The sequence below is a fragment of the Plectropomus leopardus genome, chromosome 16 (genome assembly GCF_026936395.1).
Source record: "Plectropomus leopardus strain MGB_pleo_1.0 chromosome 16, ASM2693639v1, whole genome shotgun sequence".
NCBI lineage: Eukaryota > Metazoa > Chordata > Actinopteri > Perciformes > Serranidae > Plectropomus > Plectropomus leopardus.
Genome location: NC_142191.1, coordinates 12608556 through 12624785, shown reverse-complemented (window position 1 = coordinate 12624785; position 16230 = coordinate 12608556). Strand labels below are relative to the sequence as shown.

At 37.3% G+C, this 16230-nt stretch overlaps 1 protein-coding gene and 1 long non-coding RNA gene across 2 annotated transcripts; one reads left to right on the top strand and one right to left on the bottom strand.

The window, feature by feature from the left end:
* Positions 1 to 178: 178 nt before the first annotated feature.
* LOC121955516 (pro-opiomelanocortin-like) lies at positions 179 to 10691 on the bottom strand. The gene is given in 4 exon segments (XM_042503512.2): positions 179 to 677; positions 680 to 1196; positions 2461 to 2587; positions 10441 to 10691. Coding segments are annotated over 3 exon segments (690 nt in total). The 5' UTR covers positions 2581 to 2587; positions 10441 to 10691; the 3' UTR covers positions 179 to 624.
* On the top strand, positions 4920 to 15989 carry LOC148186844 (uncharacterized). The gene is made up of 3 exons (XR_015779192.1): positions 4920 to 5285; positions 11948 to 12036; positions 15108 to 15989. It is a non-coding gene; the product is annotated as an uncharacterized LOC148186844 (long non-coding RNA).
* The last annotated feature ends 241 nt before the right edge of the window (positions 15990 to 16230 follow it).

The window sequence follows — 16230 nt, the reverse complement described above, 5'->3', positions numbered from 1 at the left end:
TGCTTTTTTGTTTTGTTTTTGTCTAAATCAGTTTTGATTCTTAGAAAAAATGTTCCCTTCAAGTGTTTTCAGCTGCATCTGGTGACCTTCATTAGCTTGTTGGTAGTGTCATTAATATTAACCCTCAGAGTTCATGTTGTAAGTCTGTGCTTATTAAATGAAATCAGTCCATTACAAGTATTTTTGCGACAAACAAAAATGATCTTTAATATTATATTAATTTACAAAAAGAAACCACACTGTAAATAAACTGAATCGATTTCAAAATACTTTCATTCACACCCACCTCTGGCCTTGAAATGGCATTCTCTGTTTATCAAAACATATGGATCAATAATTACGTTACATATGAGAAAAAAAAGAAAAAAAAACATTCCTAAGAAAGCTTTCAATTCAGACCAAGGAGGTCAAGGCAATCTGTGGGTGCACTGTTTTTATTTAACAGAAAAACATGTTGTTTCTATCCTTAAGGTTTCAATAACAGACACATTGTTGGCTCAGAAAAGATATTGAACATGCTAATTATAGTGACAAGTTTCAGTAATTTAAAATTTAGACCTGCAGGTACTAACATGCAATGGCTATTAGATTCTTTTAACTAGCCGGCCATTCCTTCTCCTCCATTCAGCCCATTACCATCTGCACATCTGTGACTATAATGTGACTGGAGAACTGGACATCTTCCCCTGAGATTTCACCTTCCATGGCTTCAAAAATCTACCATTACGTTTTGAGGCAGGTGGGCGCCCCCATCTGAAGTGACTCATCCGATACGTCCCATCTTTTCTCTCCTGTGTGACATGTGACTTTGAGCTGACCCTGGCGCTCTGCAATCCCTGGTTTTTACTTCCTCCATCCGCCTCTTCCTTTACTTCGTCCTCATAACTGCTCAGCTGTCTGCGAGACTGAGGGAGGAAAGTGCCCTCCGAGGAGCCCCCTCCCTCCAGAGAAGAGGCGAAAACTTTTATCGGTCTGCGTTTACGACCAGATGGTTTGCCCCAGCGGAAATGTTCCATTGAATAGGAGCGTCGCAGGTCACTGTGAGCTTTCAGATCTGCCTCTGATAACTTGTCTTCAGAAACCAGGGTGGCCATAATGATGCTGAGTAAGAGGTCATCATCATTAAACTTCAGGGCCAACGCACTGAGCTGTGGGAATTCAGTTTGGATCACAGACACGCAGAGGTCGATACAGTCCTGTGTGGAAGGAATCAGAGAGACACCAGTGAACATTTTAAAATGTTGTGTTTTCTTGAGGTCATGTGAGGAGCTGACGGTGATACAGTAATGGGACTGTTTTTTTGTCTTCATTAACTGATTTATTGTAGTTTGTGCTCCCATCAGCTTAAGCTATGCCAAACAACAAAGTTTCGCAGACGATACTGAAATTTACATACATAAATCATTATTAAAGTATTGTGTCATAAAATCTCTGCATATATGCATTGAGAAAATGTGCAAAACTGCCCAGCAAAAAACTTAAAGCTGCGTTTAAAACTGAAATAACAGACTTTAATTGCTGTAAATAACAATATCTTTAATCTGTCTCATTGTTATTTAGACTGAATTATGGACAGGAATTACCCCCCTTATAAACTTTGAAGATTTTATGGGTTTTAAAAAAGGTCAACAAGTGATGAGACTACAGATATGAGACTAGCTGCAGAACATAATCACGCCAAGCGGCAACGAACACGGATTTACAGCCTCTTTACAGCGATGTGACCATATTACAGTTTGTTTATAGCCTAATGTGAACCTTTTACTTCTGGTGATTGTATTTGGGCTTCAAAAATCCTGCAAGTTCATCTGTGAACATTATCTTGCTAAACAAAACATTTGTTTACCACAGAGCTTATTTTCTGCTTTCATCCAGAATTCACTAAAAAAATCCTTCAGGCTTTAAGCAAGAGCACCTGGTCAGCCAGAGAGACATTATCTGGGGCACTCCTCAGTGAAAAAAATGCCAAGAAAAATATCCCAGATTTGACAATGACACTCTTAAACATCTCAGTCCATTGATTCAGTTTAATTTTATTAATCAATACATTTTCGTTACTTCCACCCCTCATAACTTCAACACTTCACATTTTACTGGTTTTCATTGGCACAAGGGTAGGCAGAAATCTGGGAAAGACTGAAAGATAAATAAACGGCAGAATTACAAAAACAAAAACTCCTCCTGCAGCTACAAAGAATCTGAAGAAATGTAATAACATTCAAAGCTCCAAAATGAAGCTTAAAGAAAGATTGTTTTGTCAACTGTTTCCAAGAGTGAGTGAGCTTTAATGCTCAAAAATGTATTTTTTTAATGCAACTTAAATTTTAATTTAGTCTGTTTTTAAGTTGTTGTCTCTGTGTCCTTTTAAAGGGACTTTACAGAGAGGATTTTTCCTGGCCAAGTAACAGAGACGTAATAGAGAGAAGGCAGCAGTGTAGATGATACAACAGTTTAACCTACCAGTATCCTTTCTTTGGTACTCAGGTCGTTGCAGATGGAGCTGTCCCAGCACACCGACCCGAACCCGGGGACGCACACATATGCCATCATCACCACTAACAACCAGCACAGATACACCATCTTCAGCCTGGTGTGGAGGACAGAAACACAAGAGAAAGTAAAGCCACAGGTGGGAAACTCCTCAAAAAATAGAAGCGCATTTATTAAGAGGACAGTCCCAATAGGTTGATATAGTCATTGCTACTTTTATGATCAGGTGCCTCTTGATAATTGCACTTGTGTAATACTTCCTTCTTTATATAACTTTGCGTGATTCAACCCTGTCCCAAAGATAACTGGTGGATTTGTAGCTGTGTGTCCTGGATGAATAACTGTGAGATAAATACCATTCATCAACATTCCTTTAGCCTGCAAATATTGTAACCTATTATAACAGATGGTCTCGTAAATCAGTTGCACATGAATCTTATTTAAAAGTGGTTGATAATGAAAGCCATGGAAAATGTGCATGTTTCCCAAAACAAGGCTTGATTAAAGATTGCTCTTTTTATCCCTTCATGGATGAAGAAATATGGGGTAGGATACAAAAAAAAGATTGAAGGGGTGTCTAATTGTCATTTCAGTGAATGGGGCAGGATCTATATATTTTTCTTCCTTTAGATTCATGCTGTATTTGATCTCTATTTTGCAACATCTGTTATTAAAAATAACAAAATAAATAATAAAGATTAAATTGTCACATTAAAAATAGTTATGCTCACAAAATGCATTTTGTGTGAACCATATTCCATATCCAGAGGAAAAAAAATATGTCTGTATTTGGACTGTGAAGTGTGTTTTACACTATGCAGGATTGTTGTTTACTGCTTGGAAACATGCCCACAAGCAAAAGTGGAAGTAAAAGCTTTATTAAATTAACATTTTTGGGTTTGGGGGTTTGGGTTTTGTGTCTTGTGTCTTTGGATGTCTGCTGCTTATGGTCTGGCAGCTGGCTGCTAACTTTTTTTTATAAAGCTCAGACCTCACCAAAGAGCTGTGGGGGGTTACATCCATAAATGTCACATATATAAAAAATAAAAATAAAAAAAGGAAATACAAGTAGAGGACAGAGTCTCTGCAGAAGAAATATGCAGTCACACACACTTCTGGTGGGGTCATAAGTTTAAGAGGAATTACTTCTGTTGGGATGTTCTTATGCAACGTTTTCACCACTGTACATTTTCCTGCAATAAGTAATGCATCAAAATTCGCTCATATCCCACGTACTCATTGACCAGTGATTTGTGCAAAACCCATGTATTTTAGAGAGCTGTGGTCATGTGACCAGTGCGCTAACAGGAGTACAGCAGGCTGGGGTGGTGGATTGTGGAACAAAACATGGGACTTTCACCAGGACATCTTGTTCTTCAGAACCATATAAACTTTTTCTAAATCTTTGGGGGGTGTCTGGGTTCAACAAACTCAGGGCTTCACTCTGGGAGCCCTGTGTTTGCTTCCAGCATGAACGTAAAGATGGGATGAGAATGTGTTTGCGTCATATCTTTAACATTTAGAACCTTAATATAAGTTTTGAGAGACAGTAGATGATATTAATAGTAACTTGGGGCTGATCAAAGCTCTCTGTATAAGGACCATAACATTTTTTTAATGGCCATCAAAACGAAACTATAGTAAAGTTAAAACATATCTAAACAAAAATGTTTATCTATAATTCTCACGAGATCAAACCCAATTTTGGTAAAGCATTTTATTTTATTTTTTTGCTATCCCTGCACTTGATTCAAGCTGGCTTCACAAAAACAATGTATTCACAGGAAATGAGTCACACATGTGGTACAGAATTATTTGATTCTCATCCTAGATGTTTACTTTGCACTTTTTACCATGTTTTTCCCAAAAATGAACAGTCATTATAAAAAACATAGTTGGGTTTTTTTTATTAGCTGTAACTAGCTCTGCTGTCAGTTGGTCCATGGTTTTTGCCCTCAGAGGCTGACATATGGCATGAACCTAAAGTGAGTATGTACCTATGAAGAAGTGTTTTTGTGCTTGTGCCAGTGATGGTTGGGTGGCCTATGTGAAAAAGACATAACCACTAATCTAATTCATGTAACATGACCAAACTTGTATAGAAGGCACACACACACACACACACACACACACACACACACACACACACACACATATAATTTTCCCACGTCCCCTTACATGACTCATGAATTGCTTGTTGCAGGGTGGGCTCATTAGTGTGTGTGAATGCATGAATGTGTGGATGCATGTGTGTACCATAGCCATTGCAGATTCACACTTTTTCAAATTCAGTTTCAGTCTCCAGCAAATTCAATGCATTGCTACTTTCCATCCATCCACCAGATGCCCTCAGACTCTCCCAGCTGTCCCAGTCACCTGACTCTTATTTTCCACCTGCTCACCTGTTTTCACTTTCCCTCATCAGCCCGCAGTTTACAGCTGCAGCCCCTCCAGGATGTTGCACTCTCAACAATTAATGCAAATCAAACTAACCTCAGTGAATTCTGCACAACCTCCTCCAAATTTGTCCAACTTTTTTGCAACTTTAATGAAGCATGGTAGCTTCTTGTGAATCACCAGACTCATTATTTCTGGTTGTGAATATGTGACACAGATGTCTCACATTTACAACCAAAAAATACTGCTTAATACTGGACATGGACAATCCCTGATGTTCTGCATTAAAAGATGGAACATGCAGAGAGACGGAGAATTGGTGAAACAGACAACAAAGACAAATCAGCATGACAGCAGCTGCTGCTTTCACATCTATTGCGAGCGCTGAAGAAATCATGGTGAGTTACATTAAACGTGCATGGACATGGTTAGAGATAATGTTATTGTGGTATAAATCACAAAGTGATAGAGGAATGCTTGCTTGTTTGCATGGCAAACTTGTGTTTATGTGTGATTAAGAAAAAAGTTTAGGAATAAAATTCTTGCATATGTTTATGATACGAAAGCTTTATTCAGACTTTTTGGTAAAGTAACTTAGAGCACAGCGGATGGATTATACTGAAAGAAAACAATTATTTTTTCACTTTTTGTTTCGGCCAGTCATGCAAATCAAGAGCTGCGTTCAAATGGGAATCAGTTCGAATGGCGTGATCAAATGGATTTGTATGCTTCAGATCTTGTTCCTTCTTTTAAATGCAGGCATGATTTTTTGACTGTTGTGCACTGCCAAATGAAATCAAACTCATTCATCATGGTCCAAAGTGTGACTTCATTCCAGGAAAAAAGATGACAACAGCTGCTGTCATGTCTGTAAAACAATTATTTAAAGCAAGGGGAGAAACAAAGTCTTCCTACATAACATGAGCTTGAATTCCAAGGAATGCCATTTGACGCACTCCTGCTCCCCAACTGAGCAGCACATCTGTTTACGAGGGTAAATATCCAAGACAAAGACGTTTGCTTCATGCAGACTTCTTCTTAGACTAAGAAAACCTAAATGAAAACCAATGCTGTACAAATATTCTCTCATTTAATCCAGACTCAGAGATGATAAAACAATTGAGATGATGCTGGGAATACTTTTTTCTAATAAAAAAGAAAACTGATCAGGAATCAATAAGGCCAATAACGATACTGGCATTGGTATCACTACATTTCTATCAATTCACATTCCTACTTGCTCCCACCATTCCACTGCAAAAAAATGACTAAAACACTGCAACATGCATTGCAACGTTTTAGAAAAGCTGCCATGAAATCAGACATTTTTCCTGCCTGTGAAATCCTGGATATCCAGCCCATGTCCATTCATTCCCAGCCAGATTGTTATGGTTGTGCTGTTGCCCATGTAGGTGTGATGTGGTAGGTATGGATGTTTATGGTTGCCTATTTGTCGACTCAGCAAAATTTGTGCTAAATTTAGGCTCTTTTGTCCATTTTGCAAGTTTAGTGGTGCTTTTTGTGGTTGGCTTTTGCGGTGGTGTGTGGCTGCGAGACACTCATTGCAATGTGGAAGGCAGCTGAACTAGCATCAGCTGGACATCAGCTGCATCCTGAAAGCCATTGTATATTTGTTTGATAATAAAACTGGACAACCTCTGTGCCACACCAGTTTCCAACGTGATACCGGGAACTGTAATATCATTTAATTAACCGAACCTTGGCTAAATCCTGGACAGCACCATTCAACCAGGTGACTCCTTGCTTTATGGTGACTGGCATGTTGGTGGAAATGTGAGGTGCTGTCCCAATCCTGCTGTGGATAACTGCTTTACACCGTACAAAGGCTGCTGCAATGCGGTATTGCCCCTGTTCGGGAAGAGTGACCATGCAGCCATCATGTTGGGGTTGGAATGTGCTGACAATCAACCCTTTGAAACCTGAGCAGATTGGTTTGATTTAAAAAAAAAAAAAAAAAAAAAATTGGCAGAAGGCAGTGAGCAACTTAACAAGAATTTGCAAAAAATCTGTGAAGAGAAGTTACAAGAAAATTACCTGAAATTAGGCACAAAAAGTAAAAAACAAATGACCTAAATATGTACTAAAAATGTTCTAAAAACAATTTATCTTATATATTAATTTTATTAATTTTATTTCTGTAACATAATTTCAAATACAAAATTATTATGATTAAAAAGAAAGATTTTGGGACATTCGGCCCTAATTTTCGGATCTTTTTTGTAATTTGTCGGACATTTCTTGCAAAAGCCATCCTTGCCGTTTTTCCCCCATGTTTTCTAAAGAAATCAGACCAATTTGCACAGGTTTTAAAGACTTAAAAAGCTTGAGAGAGGGCATCTGAGCACAGCACAAGAAAGCTAATGTTGATTTAATGATTCCACAACTATAACCATGGATTATCAGAACCATCTGGAAACATGGACAAACATAAACCAGCAGCCAACAGTGGAAGAAGATGCAAAACGGAGGAAATTAGCACATTTCACTGAGGTTGTGCCTTGTATAATTACAAGGACAAAATAAATAATTGATTGAACTGAACCTCTACCTGCCTGCACCTTTTTTCCTACCTAATTCCTGTTCACCTGTGGATTGTATGTGTCTGTTTTAACCTGCTTCTCATGCCAGGAAGATTTTGTAATTTTATTCTTTTGACAAATGACTTCCTGTTTGCCTGGAAGCATTCAGGCCCTCCACTTGTGGCATCATACACAGCTGCTGCTTCACATAAAAATATTTAACTCTACTAAGCCCCCCCCCCCAATGTGGCTTTACTGAGAAGCAGCCACAAGCAATGTACCTTCTTTGTCACTGCGGTATTAGGATAACTGCGGTCTTTCCATCATTCTTTAAACATGCATGTACAAAATGTATTTTCAGCATTTTTGTGGCCTAAAGGATCACGGAGCAAAAAAATCACTGAGCTTTTTGTCTGTAAAACTACTTGTACTGTCTGTAGCATGAAATCAATTGTGGGGTGACAGGAAAAGGCAGACTGACTTCTTTACTGAAACAACATGAGTGTGTTTGGCTGCATTTCTGATGAAACAACTGGTTGGGGAGATTCTCCCGGGCTGAAATATTACGGATATTACTTCAAAATCAAACCCAGCCTGATCTACTGATGGATAAATTAAAATACTGCAGCACTGAAAAATCTAAATGTCAGTGGTAATAACTGTTCATTTAGTAGCTCTTGGTTAAAAAACAGGGAGCAGCTGGAATGACGCACAGTTTATGATTCACATAGTTTTGACAATTCATAACTCCACTCAAAATGAGCAGGTTGGACTTTGTATTACTACTCCAGTAACAAACATACCCTACCATTTTTATGATTCATACTGTTAACCAGGTTTTGGCATTATTTATAATGTGTGCATTGGATTGCACCTTAGTATTATTTAGTTTTATACTTTGCACCTACTGTTATATTATCTCAGTCTTTTTGTATAGAGCATTTCTTGTATCTGCAATCTCATATTGCAATGGCTGCACAGCAGTTTCCTTTGGGACAAATAAAGTTCTATCTTATCCGATTTTATCACATTAAATCTGAATGAAGATGGGCTCAGTTGAATTATCATGGTTGAGGGTTTTGTAGGTTATTTTTCGATTGAGGGAAAATCCCAAAGTAAATAATAATGGCACTGGGTGGTTTGGCTTTTTAAAAAGTTTTAACCTCACTCCCACGTATCTAGAGTTTGAGGACATTAGGGGCTTAGCCCAGACATTAAAAGGGGGGCTTCTTTCACAGTATTTTTTCTATTTTTTATTTTTTTAAGACAAGCTGTATTTTGTTGCTTTTTGAATGCACCTTATTTGCCCTTAAAAACGTTTAAAAAACTTAAGAAATGAATCATAATTTAATAATCATTTTTAAGTTTAAGTAATTTTACTGAAGTACATTTAATATCATGAAATAACTTTTGATACTTAAGTACAATAAATATCAGACACCTAGAGACTTTTTCTTGAGCATTTTTTTTAATAGGTGACGTTAACTTCTACCAAAGTTGTCGGCAGTAGTAGTAGGTAGTAGTAGGTAGTGGCAGCCTGGAGCATAAACAACAGACGCAGAAGGATACCTAACTCGTAAAATGTAGATACAATATCCACTGACAAAGCTGCAAAAAGTAATGAGCTGAGATGAAAATGTGTTGGCAATTCCACAGGATTGAATAGGTGTCGTCATTTATCTAGTTATTATTATACACAAGAAATACTATAGGATGCACGTCTCCTTCTGCTCTGTGATATGGTTGGTGGGTGTAGTTTAGTAGAAAGAAAATAGTTCCTAGGTGAAAGTGCTTACAACAAGGTCTGTGGATTATCTTTAGAAACTGACTCATCATTTTTGGAAAGAGACATTGCTATTGAGTCTTTCAAACTGATTTATTTGACACTCTGAGCACTACAAGCCAAGTACCATCTAGTTCCATTATATTTAACAGCAGGCAGACATCTCTATGGCCAATATCTGCCTGACTCTTCAAGTCACATCAAAATAATCTAGATGACTAAATATCTCTACAGGTAAGGGGAAAAATAAGTATTTTTATTTTAGGGATGAATTCTTCCTTTAAGCTAGGTGAGTCTTGTGAGTTAGGTGAACAGCAAGCAATACCTTTTGTGCTAGTCCAAGGGCAATAATCAATTCACACATACTGATACATACAAGGACACATAGAGGCTGCATTCACATGAACCACACACACATCAGAAGCAATTTATATTCATACAAACACATTCTTTCAATAGATGAGGCACTGAATGACCTCCCTTATGACGCATTACTGAGCAAACGCCTCCCTTCATCTCTCTGCTTTTATATCTGTTGTCACTTCTTGTCATCCTATTCTTAACCAATTTACAAATAATAACTGTAGGGAGTTTATTTTATAAAAGCTACATAACACAGAAAAAATAACTTTAATATTTAACACTGACAGATTGATATTTGTTTTATTTTTTTCATTTTGGTGTACTGAGTTCATCTTCCTTCTATTATTGGGCAATTGCATTCCTGTTGTTTTGCTCTCCCCTCTCTATTATGCTGTGACTCCTTGGTGGGCCATCGTCTTTGTAACTCTGGCAGAGACTCTCTGCTCTTCCTACAGCATGACTCACTCAGCTGTGCTCTGCTCTCCACAGACACACTCTGATAAAGAAGCCCAAAGCTGCGATCAAAATAGATTTAAACCTTATGTGTTTTAAACATATGGAGTTTTTTAAAGGATCTGTAAGTTAGATCAGTGTTTGTGGAGGTTTATGTTCATGCAAAGCAGCTCAAATGTTACCAAAGACAACTGTACAAAAAGCTGAGATGTAACTATGAAATATAAATCCACTTTAATTCTAATTTACAAAACAAATGCAGCTTGATATGTCACACATTGTCGTAAAACCCAGTGAATCTGGTTAATCTATGCAAAATAGCTTATTTGTTTAGTAAAACAAGAAGCCAACAACAATCAGACTCAATTTTTATCCATGCCAAGAAAAAGAAACAAATTAAAGGGTTTTTTTTACCTTTTCCAAAAATGTCCTTCTCCTCTATTCTATTTTTTTAACTCTCCGTTTCACCACAAATCTTCCAGAGTGGCAACTCCTAACAGTCTCTCCTCCTCTTCTGCTTTCTCTCTGCTCTGTGATGAGGCACTCAGTAGGAGCGGATCTTCTGTTGCTTCCTTCGAGGAGGAAAGCTCTTTTTATAGACGCATAAAGTGTCTGAAGGCCTCGGGGTGTGATCGAGCTAAAGGGTCTCCGGCTCCTCTCTGGATGGGGAGGAGGAGTGTGTATTTGTGTGTATGGTAAAGGCCACCCCCACACACTTTTTTTTCATCAATGGTGCAGCTCACGTCACCAACACAACAGGTGAATAATTAGTGATATAGTTAATTTACTGTCCTCCTGCTTCTTCTTTGTCTTCTATTTGGGGTTGCAATCATAGCATGCCTGTGTACACACACTAATAAATTGCAGGTCATTCATGTATTCCTGTCAATTTCGCCTCTAAATCCCTCAAAGGCAGGTTTAAACCGCTGACATCTTCACGCTGAGAGCCACATCCTTTCAAAAGGGGATGAGGAGCTGAAGTGTTGAAATCAATTTGACTGAGTGGATCATTTTGCTGCGGCTCTTGCAAGCATCCTTGTGTGGAAACTTCATTATGGAATACCAGACTCCCTTCACTCACTCACGTCATTGCTGCACACGCACGCACAAGGTGCTTTAAAAGAGGAAAGGCTATGCTGTTGAAAATGAATAAAATGACGTACACATTCAGCTGTTTGTTATGGGTGTTAAGATTTTTTTTATAGTATACAAGGATGAACTAAACAGAATAACTGGGGAAAAAACATGCCTGTTGTAAGAGACACTGAGAAATCAATTTCCTTTCAAAACACTATTTTAAGCATTTCACTTCACAGTGTCCTCAAAATATGTTCATTCCTGTTGAAGGACAAAGTGACTAACTGAGGAAAAAGACATTTTTTTAGCTAAAGTTTATCAGTGCAGGTTTGGAATCTTCCTATTAAATGTTGAGATGGCAACAGCTACCTGTTTGCTTCCCGCAAACCTGTAAATTAACAGCACAGTTACCATGTAAAATAATTAACCTGCTTTCTGATTAGAATATATAAATATACACACAACAAATCATGACTAATGACGATTTAAGTCCTGTGTTTTATGAATGCTGTTACTGAAAGATAGTACATTATTATCTTAACTGGGTGTAGGTTTTTTTTTTTTTTTTCAATTTTGGGGGACACGCATATGAAACGGGGTGTTTGGGATCCTCCACCAACATTTTTTTTTGCATCAAACACTTTGTTTTCTGCATTTTTTTTCACCAATTTTTGCATTTTCTGCATCAGTTTATCGTGTATATGTCTTTAAAGGTAGGTAGGAGGATATATTGGCAGAAAAGGAATTTAATCTGTATGTTTTCTTTAGTGTGTAATCACCTGAAAATAAGAAATTGTTGTGTTTTTTTTTTTTACCTTAGACTAAGATGTTTTTATCTACACAGGGAGTTGGTCCTTGTCTACAGAGAGCGCCATGACACACCGCCATGTTCCTACAGTAGCCCAGAAAGGACAAGCCAAACACTGGTCCAAGGTAGGGCCTTTCACTTTTTTGCATTTTCATATCGGCCACCGTAGCAAAAAAAACTTTTGAAACTTCCTAATTCAGTGTACAAACTGAGGGAAGGTTTCTGCTGGTTATAGTCTGTCATCCTCTATGCTAGATGCTGCTAACTCCTCCTAAATCTTACACACTGTTTGCTATTTTTCTGGGTTTTTTTTTTTTTTTTTTTTTTTTTAGTGGTACAAGTATTTCATGCTTCCTTTCAGAAATCTACATCTATGTTTTATCCAAATTAAACTGAAGGAAGTTTTGTCCCTTCTACCCAATTTAATTTCGACACCATGTAAACATACTGTATATGCAAACATATATACAGTAAATGTTCCTGAATTTACATGCAAAATAATGTTCATAAAAAACTGAAATAAATTAATAAGATAGAAATACATAACATTACCCTACAAGCAATAGTGAAAGGTGCTCAAAATGTAATGACTTTGATGCAAAAGAAATGGATGAAAAATATAATTATTGCTTTAAAGATAATATTTTAGGCCATGTTTATAAAATTATTTGTTGCTCAAAATCCACATCATTTTATCATGGCCCCTGTGTCTCCATGAAGTAAAACGTGTTCCTTCTTGTCTGGTCATTTCCTAAAACCACTGAATCATGAGTTATAAACATATCCAGGAGTTGCTTATTTTAAAATGACAGCAGTGTTAAGTGAGAAAATAAATGTCTTTAGGGCAAAGTTATGAGGAGACGCCTTGTTCACTTGTTGTGTATAAGGCAGTTCATCAATGGGAAATAGTACACAAGGTCCATTCATTTGGCTTAAAAAAGAAACACAGATGGTTTCTAAGGCATCAGTAAGACCTTTTAAAAAATATGTTGCTGCACAAATTAGAAGAAATGTTGCTTTCCTCCAAAGGGTTAGAGCTAAATGTATGAAAACATAATGTTTATTCTAAATGTCTCAACTGTTATCTCACAAGTGTAAAGCATGCATCAAAAATGAAAGTCCCCCTGTGGCAGACAATATAATAAACACTTTAAATACACCTTAAAAAGGGTGTTTGTAATCTTGGACTGGAAACCGTTTCCTCTAATGACCTATCACACTGTTTCAAATTACTTTGATCCTCCCACTTTGCAATAAAAACAGAACTGCCTCGACAAACTATGGTTTATGCTTCAGAAAAAGTCCCTCACTGTGAGATTCCTTTGTCCACCCTCACGGTTATTTCTTGAGAGGTTTACAGGACTATTTAACTTTCCTGATGTTTTATTGTTATGCAGCTTAGCATTTTAATATGTTGTGTTTACATGAATCAAATTAAATATCTAGATTGATTTAAGCACTTACCACAAATTCAATTCCACAATTCTGACTGAATATCACTCACACACATTTTCAAATTAAAGAAACATGTGTGTGAAGTATATTTTTGATTTAATGACATCCTGCTGTGAGGATTGGAGACAGCATCAGCTGAAATTTCTCCTGCTTATAATTCCTTCGGTCTTCATTGTTTAGGAGATTTTTTTCTGGGAGCTGAATAATCTGCAGCTGTCTCATCCTCTCCAGAACAAACAGACCATGTTACTAAAACCAGTAAAAATAGTTTTACATCTCAAATAAGTGTTTCTCCTAAGCTGTTGGTATGTCAGAGACAGGTCGCCAACCCCAGTGCTTGCTTATGTTGCTCCCTTTTTTTCTCTTAAAACTTAAGATCCAGACATTCATGAGGTTTTTACCAGGAGCTCAATAATACTTAGAGGTGATTTCCTCTTCCTCTCTGAAACAAATGGATATAATGATTTAAACCGTTCAAAATTATGATTAAAGCAGTTTCATGTTACAAATTAGTCTTTTCTCTTTGCTGTTTGGCATATCGCAGATGGCCCGCTTGCACAACACCTACTAATGTATGATCACCTTATTTCTTATCCAGACGTTAAGGCGGTTGTCACTGGGAGCCAAAATATTTGCAGGTCTCCTCTTCTTTAAAACAAACAGACCCAACAAATTAAACCAGTAAAAACACTGAAGAAAGCAGTGTTATGTTGCAAATCAACGTTTCTCCTACAGTGTTTGGCATGGCAGAGACAGGCTCCTGGCCAAACACCTGCTAATGTATGCTTTGCTTTTTTTGTCTGATTATGTAAGGTCTCGACGGGAGCCAAATTATCCGCGTAGAGGTCCCATTCCTAGCAGAAATCATGCCGCAAAAGAAAGGCTGTAAGATTTTAAAGGACCCTCTCCGCCCAGCTAACTGCCTTTTTACCCTTCTCCCCTCTCACAAAAGACTGAGAAACATTAAGACAACCAGTTTTCAGAAACGCACACACCCTGAAGCTGTCGGCCTCCTTAACACCCTGGATCTAGCACTTTAGGCCATCGGTTTTAATCATCTTTAAAACGTTTTTAAAGATTTGGACTGCACCTATTTTATGTATTTGTTTTTATCCTCGTAATGTATTTGGATTGGATGTTTGTCTGTGCATGGAGCTCACTAAAACAAATTCCAATCGACTACATCCATATGGCATTTTAGGAGAAAAAAATAGTTTTTCCTATGCTCTCCGGCCAGGGAGGAACACGGATGGCCTTATCTGGAGCCAGTGTTTGGTTTGTCCATTCTGGGCTACTATAGAAAAATGGTGGTGCAACATGGTGGAGTTCATGGATGAGAACTCGCTCCTTGTGTAGATATAAAAGGCTTATTCTAACGTAACAAAATACTCAACGTATCTTATTTTCAGATGATTATACACACAAGAAAACATACTTATTATAATATATTCAATTTCTGCCAATATATCCCCCGAAATCCTACCTACGGGACCTTTAAAATAGTACAACAGGTAGCTGTAAGCCCACATTAAGAAAAAATGTACTAAAATGCAGATAAGAAATGCACGATGAACATTTTAGAGCATGATAGTTAAAACCATAATGAGAAACAGCTTTTAAGTGTAAAAAAAGAGTGACAGACTTTCTGGAGAGAAATTGATTCTCTCTTCTCCCTGTAGCAACAAGTGTCAAAGCACAGCAGCTTTAACCCACTTAATCTCCACATGTCCCTCCTCTGCAGGTGCTGTTTGTTCTGCTTGTAAATTTCAGTCATTACTGGATATGAATGCTAAAACAAAAAGAGCATGCTCGCTGAGCCCCCTCTTCGATGGATAAATAAAGGTTCAAAACAAATGGAGACGATGCTTTCCAACAGCACTTAAGAGTGTAATTCATCTCCCTGTTGATGTCGTTTACTTGCACCGCTTAATAATTATTCAGCCCCCGGACAAAGCTGTGCAGGGTGTGTGAATCACTGCCTAATAAAGACTCTGCCATTTAACCAACTGCCATGTATACAAGTGTTATCATCTCATCAGTCTGCAGAGGTTTTAGAGACCAAGAAGGCGAAAACAAAAACAACCCGAATCTGCCATTTTCAGATCTGACCTTTGTACCGCTTGTTTTGGGCACTGAACAGTAAATGTTGATGCTCTAATAAGATAAATATTGAGCAGCATTTGCGATTAATATACTGAAAATCATATAAAATGTCAAAATGTGACCTCATGCTGTATAAAAGCATATATCAGATCAATAGTTTGATTGCAAATGTAAATTTTCAATAATATGTGTTACTTAGTGGAATACTCTATATTTGATTGTTCTTTGTATACTTGGACCTACGACTACAATTACTACTTTCTTTTTTCTTTATTTCTCATGATACCTCTTGATCTTTCATCTTATTATTTATGATTTATTATTTATATTTTTTAGTTTTTAATAACATTTTGTTTCATTGTTAAAATGGCATTCAGACTCTAGAATTACTTTTGTTGGCAAATGGGATTGGCAGTATTTGTTTATTCATAGCCCAAGTAACATAATTCATAATTTATTTTCTTATTTTATGTTTTAACAGTGCTTTATGCTCACTTCAGAGGACATCACATTGACTTACATTAATTCCCCATACACAGAGACAGACATACATTCGCATAGACATACGGCTGCTTCATGATGCCACTAGAGAACACACTTGTGAACTCAGACCATATCGCTTATGGATTTGCATGATGGAAATGATAAACACTGTTTAAACAAACACACCTGTGATGGTTACTGTATTGTTACTTCTGAGATCATAGCTTAAAATTCAACAGCGGCGCCAGTGTCAGTGGTATCTTAGGCCCTTAAATTAA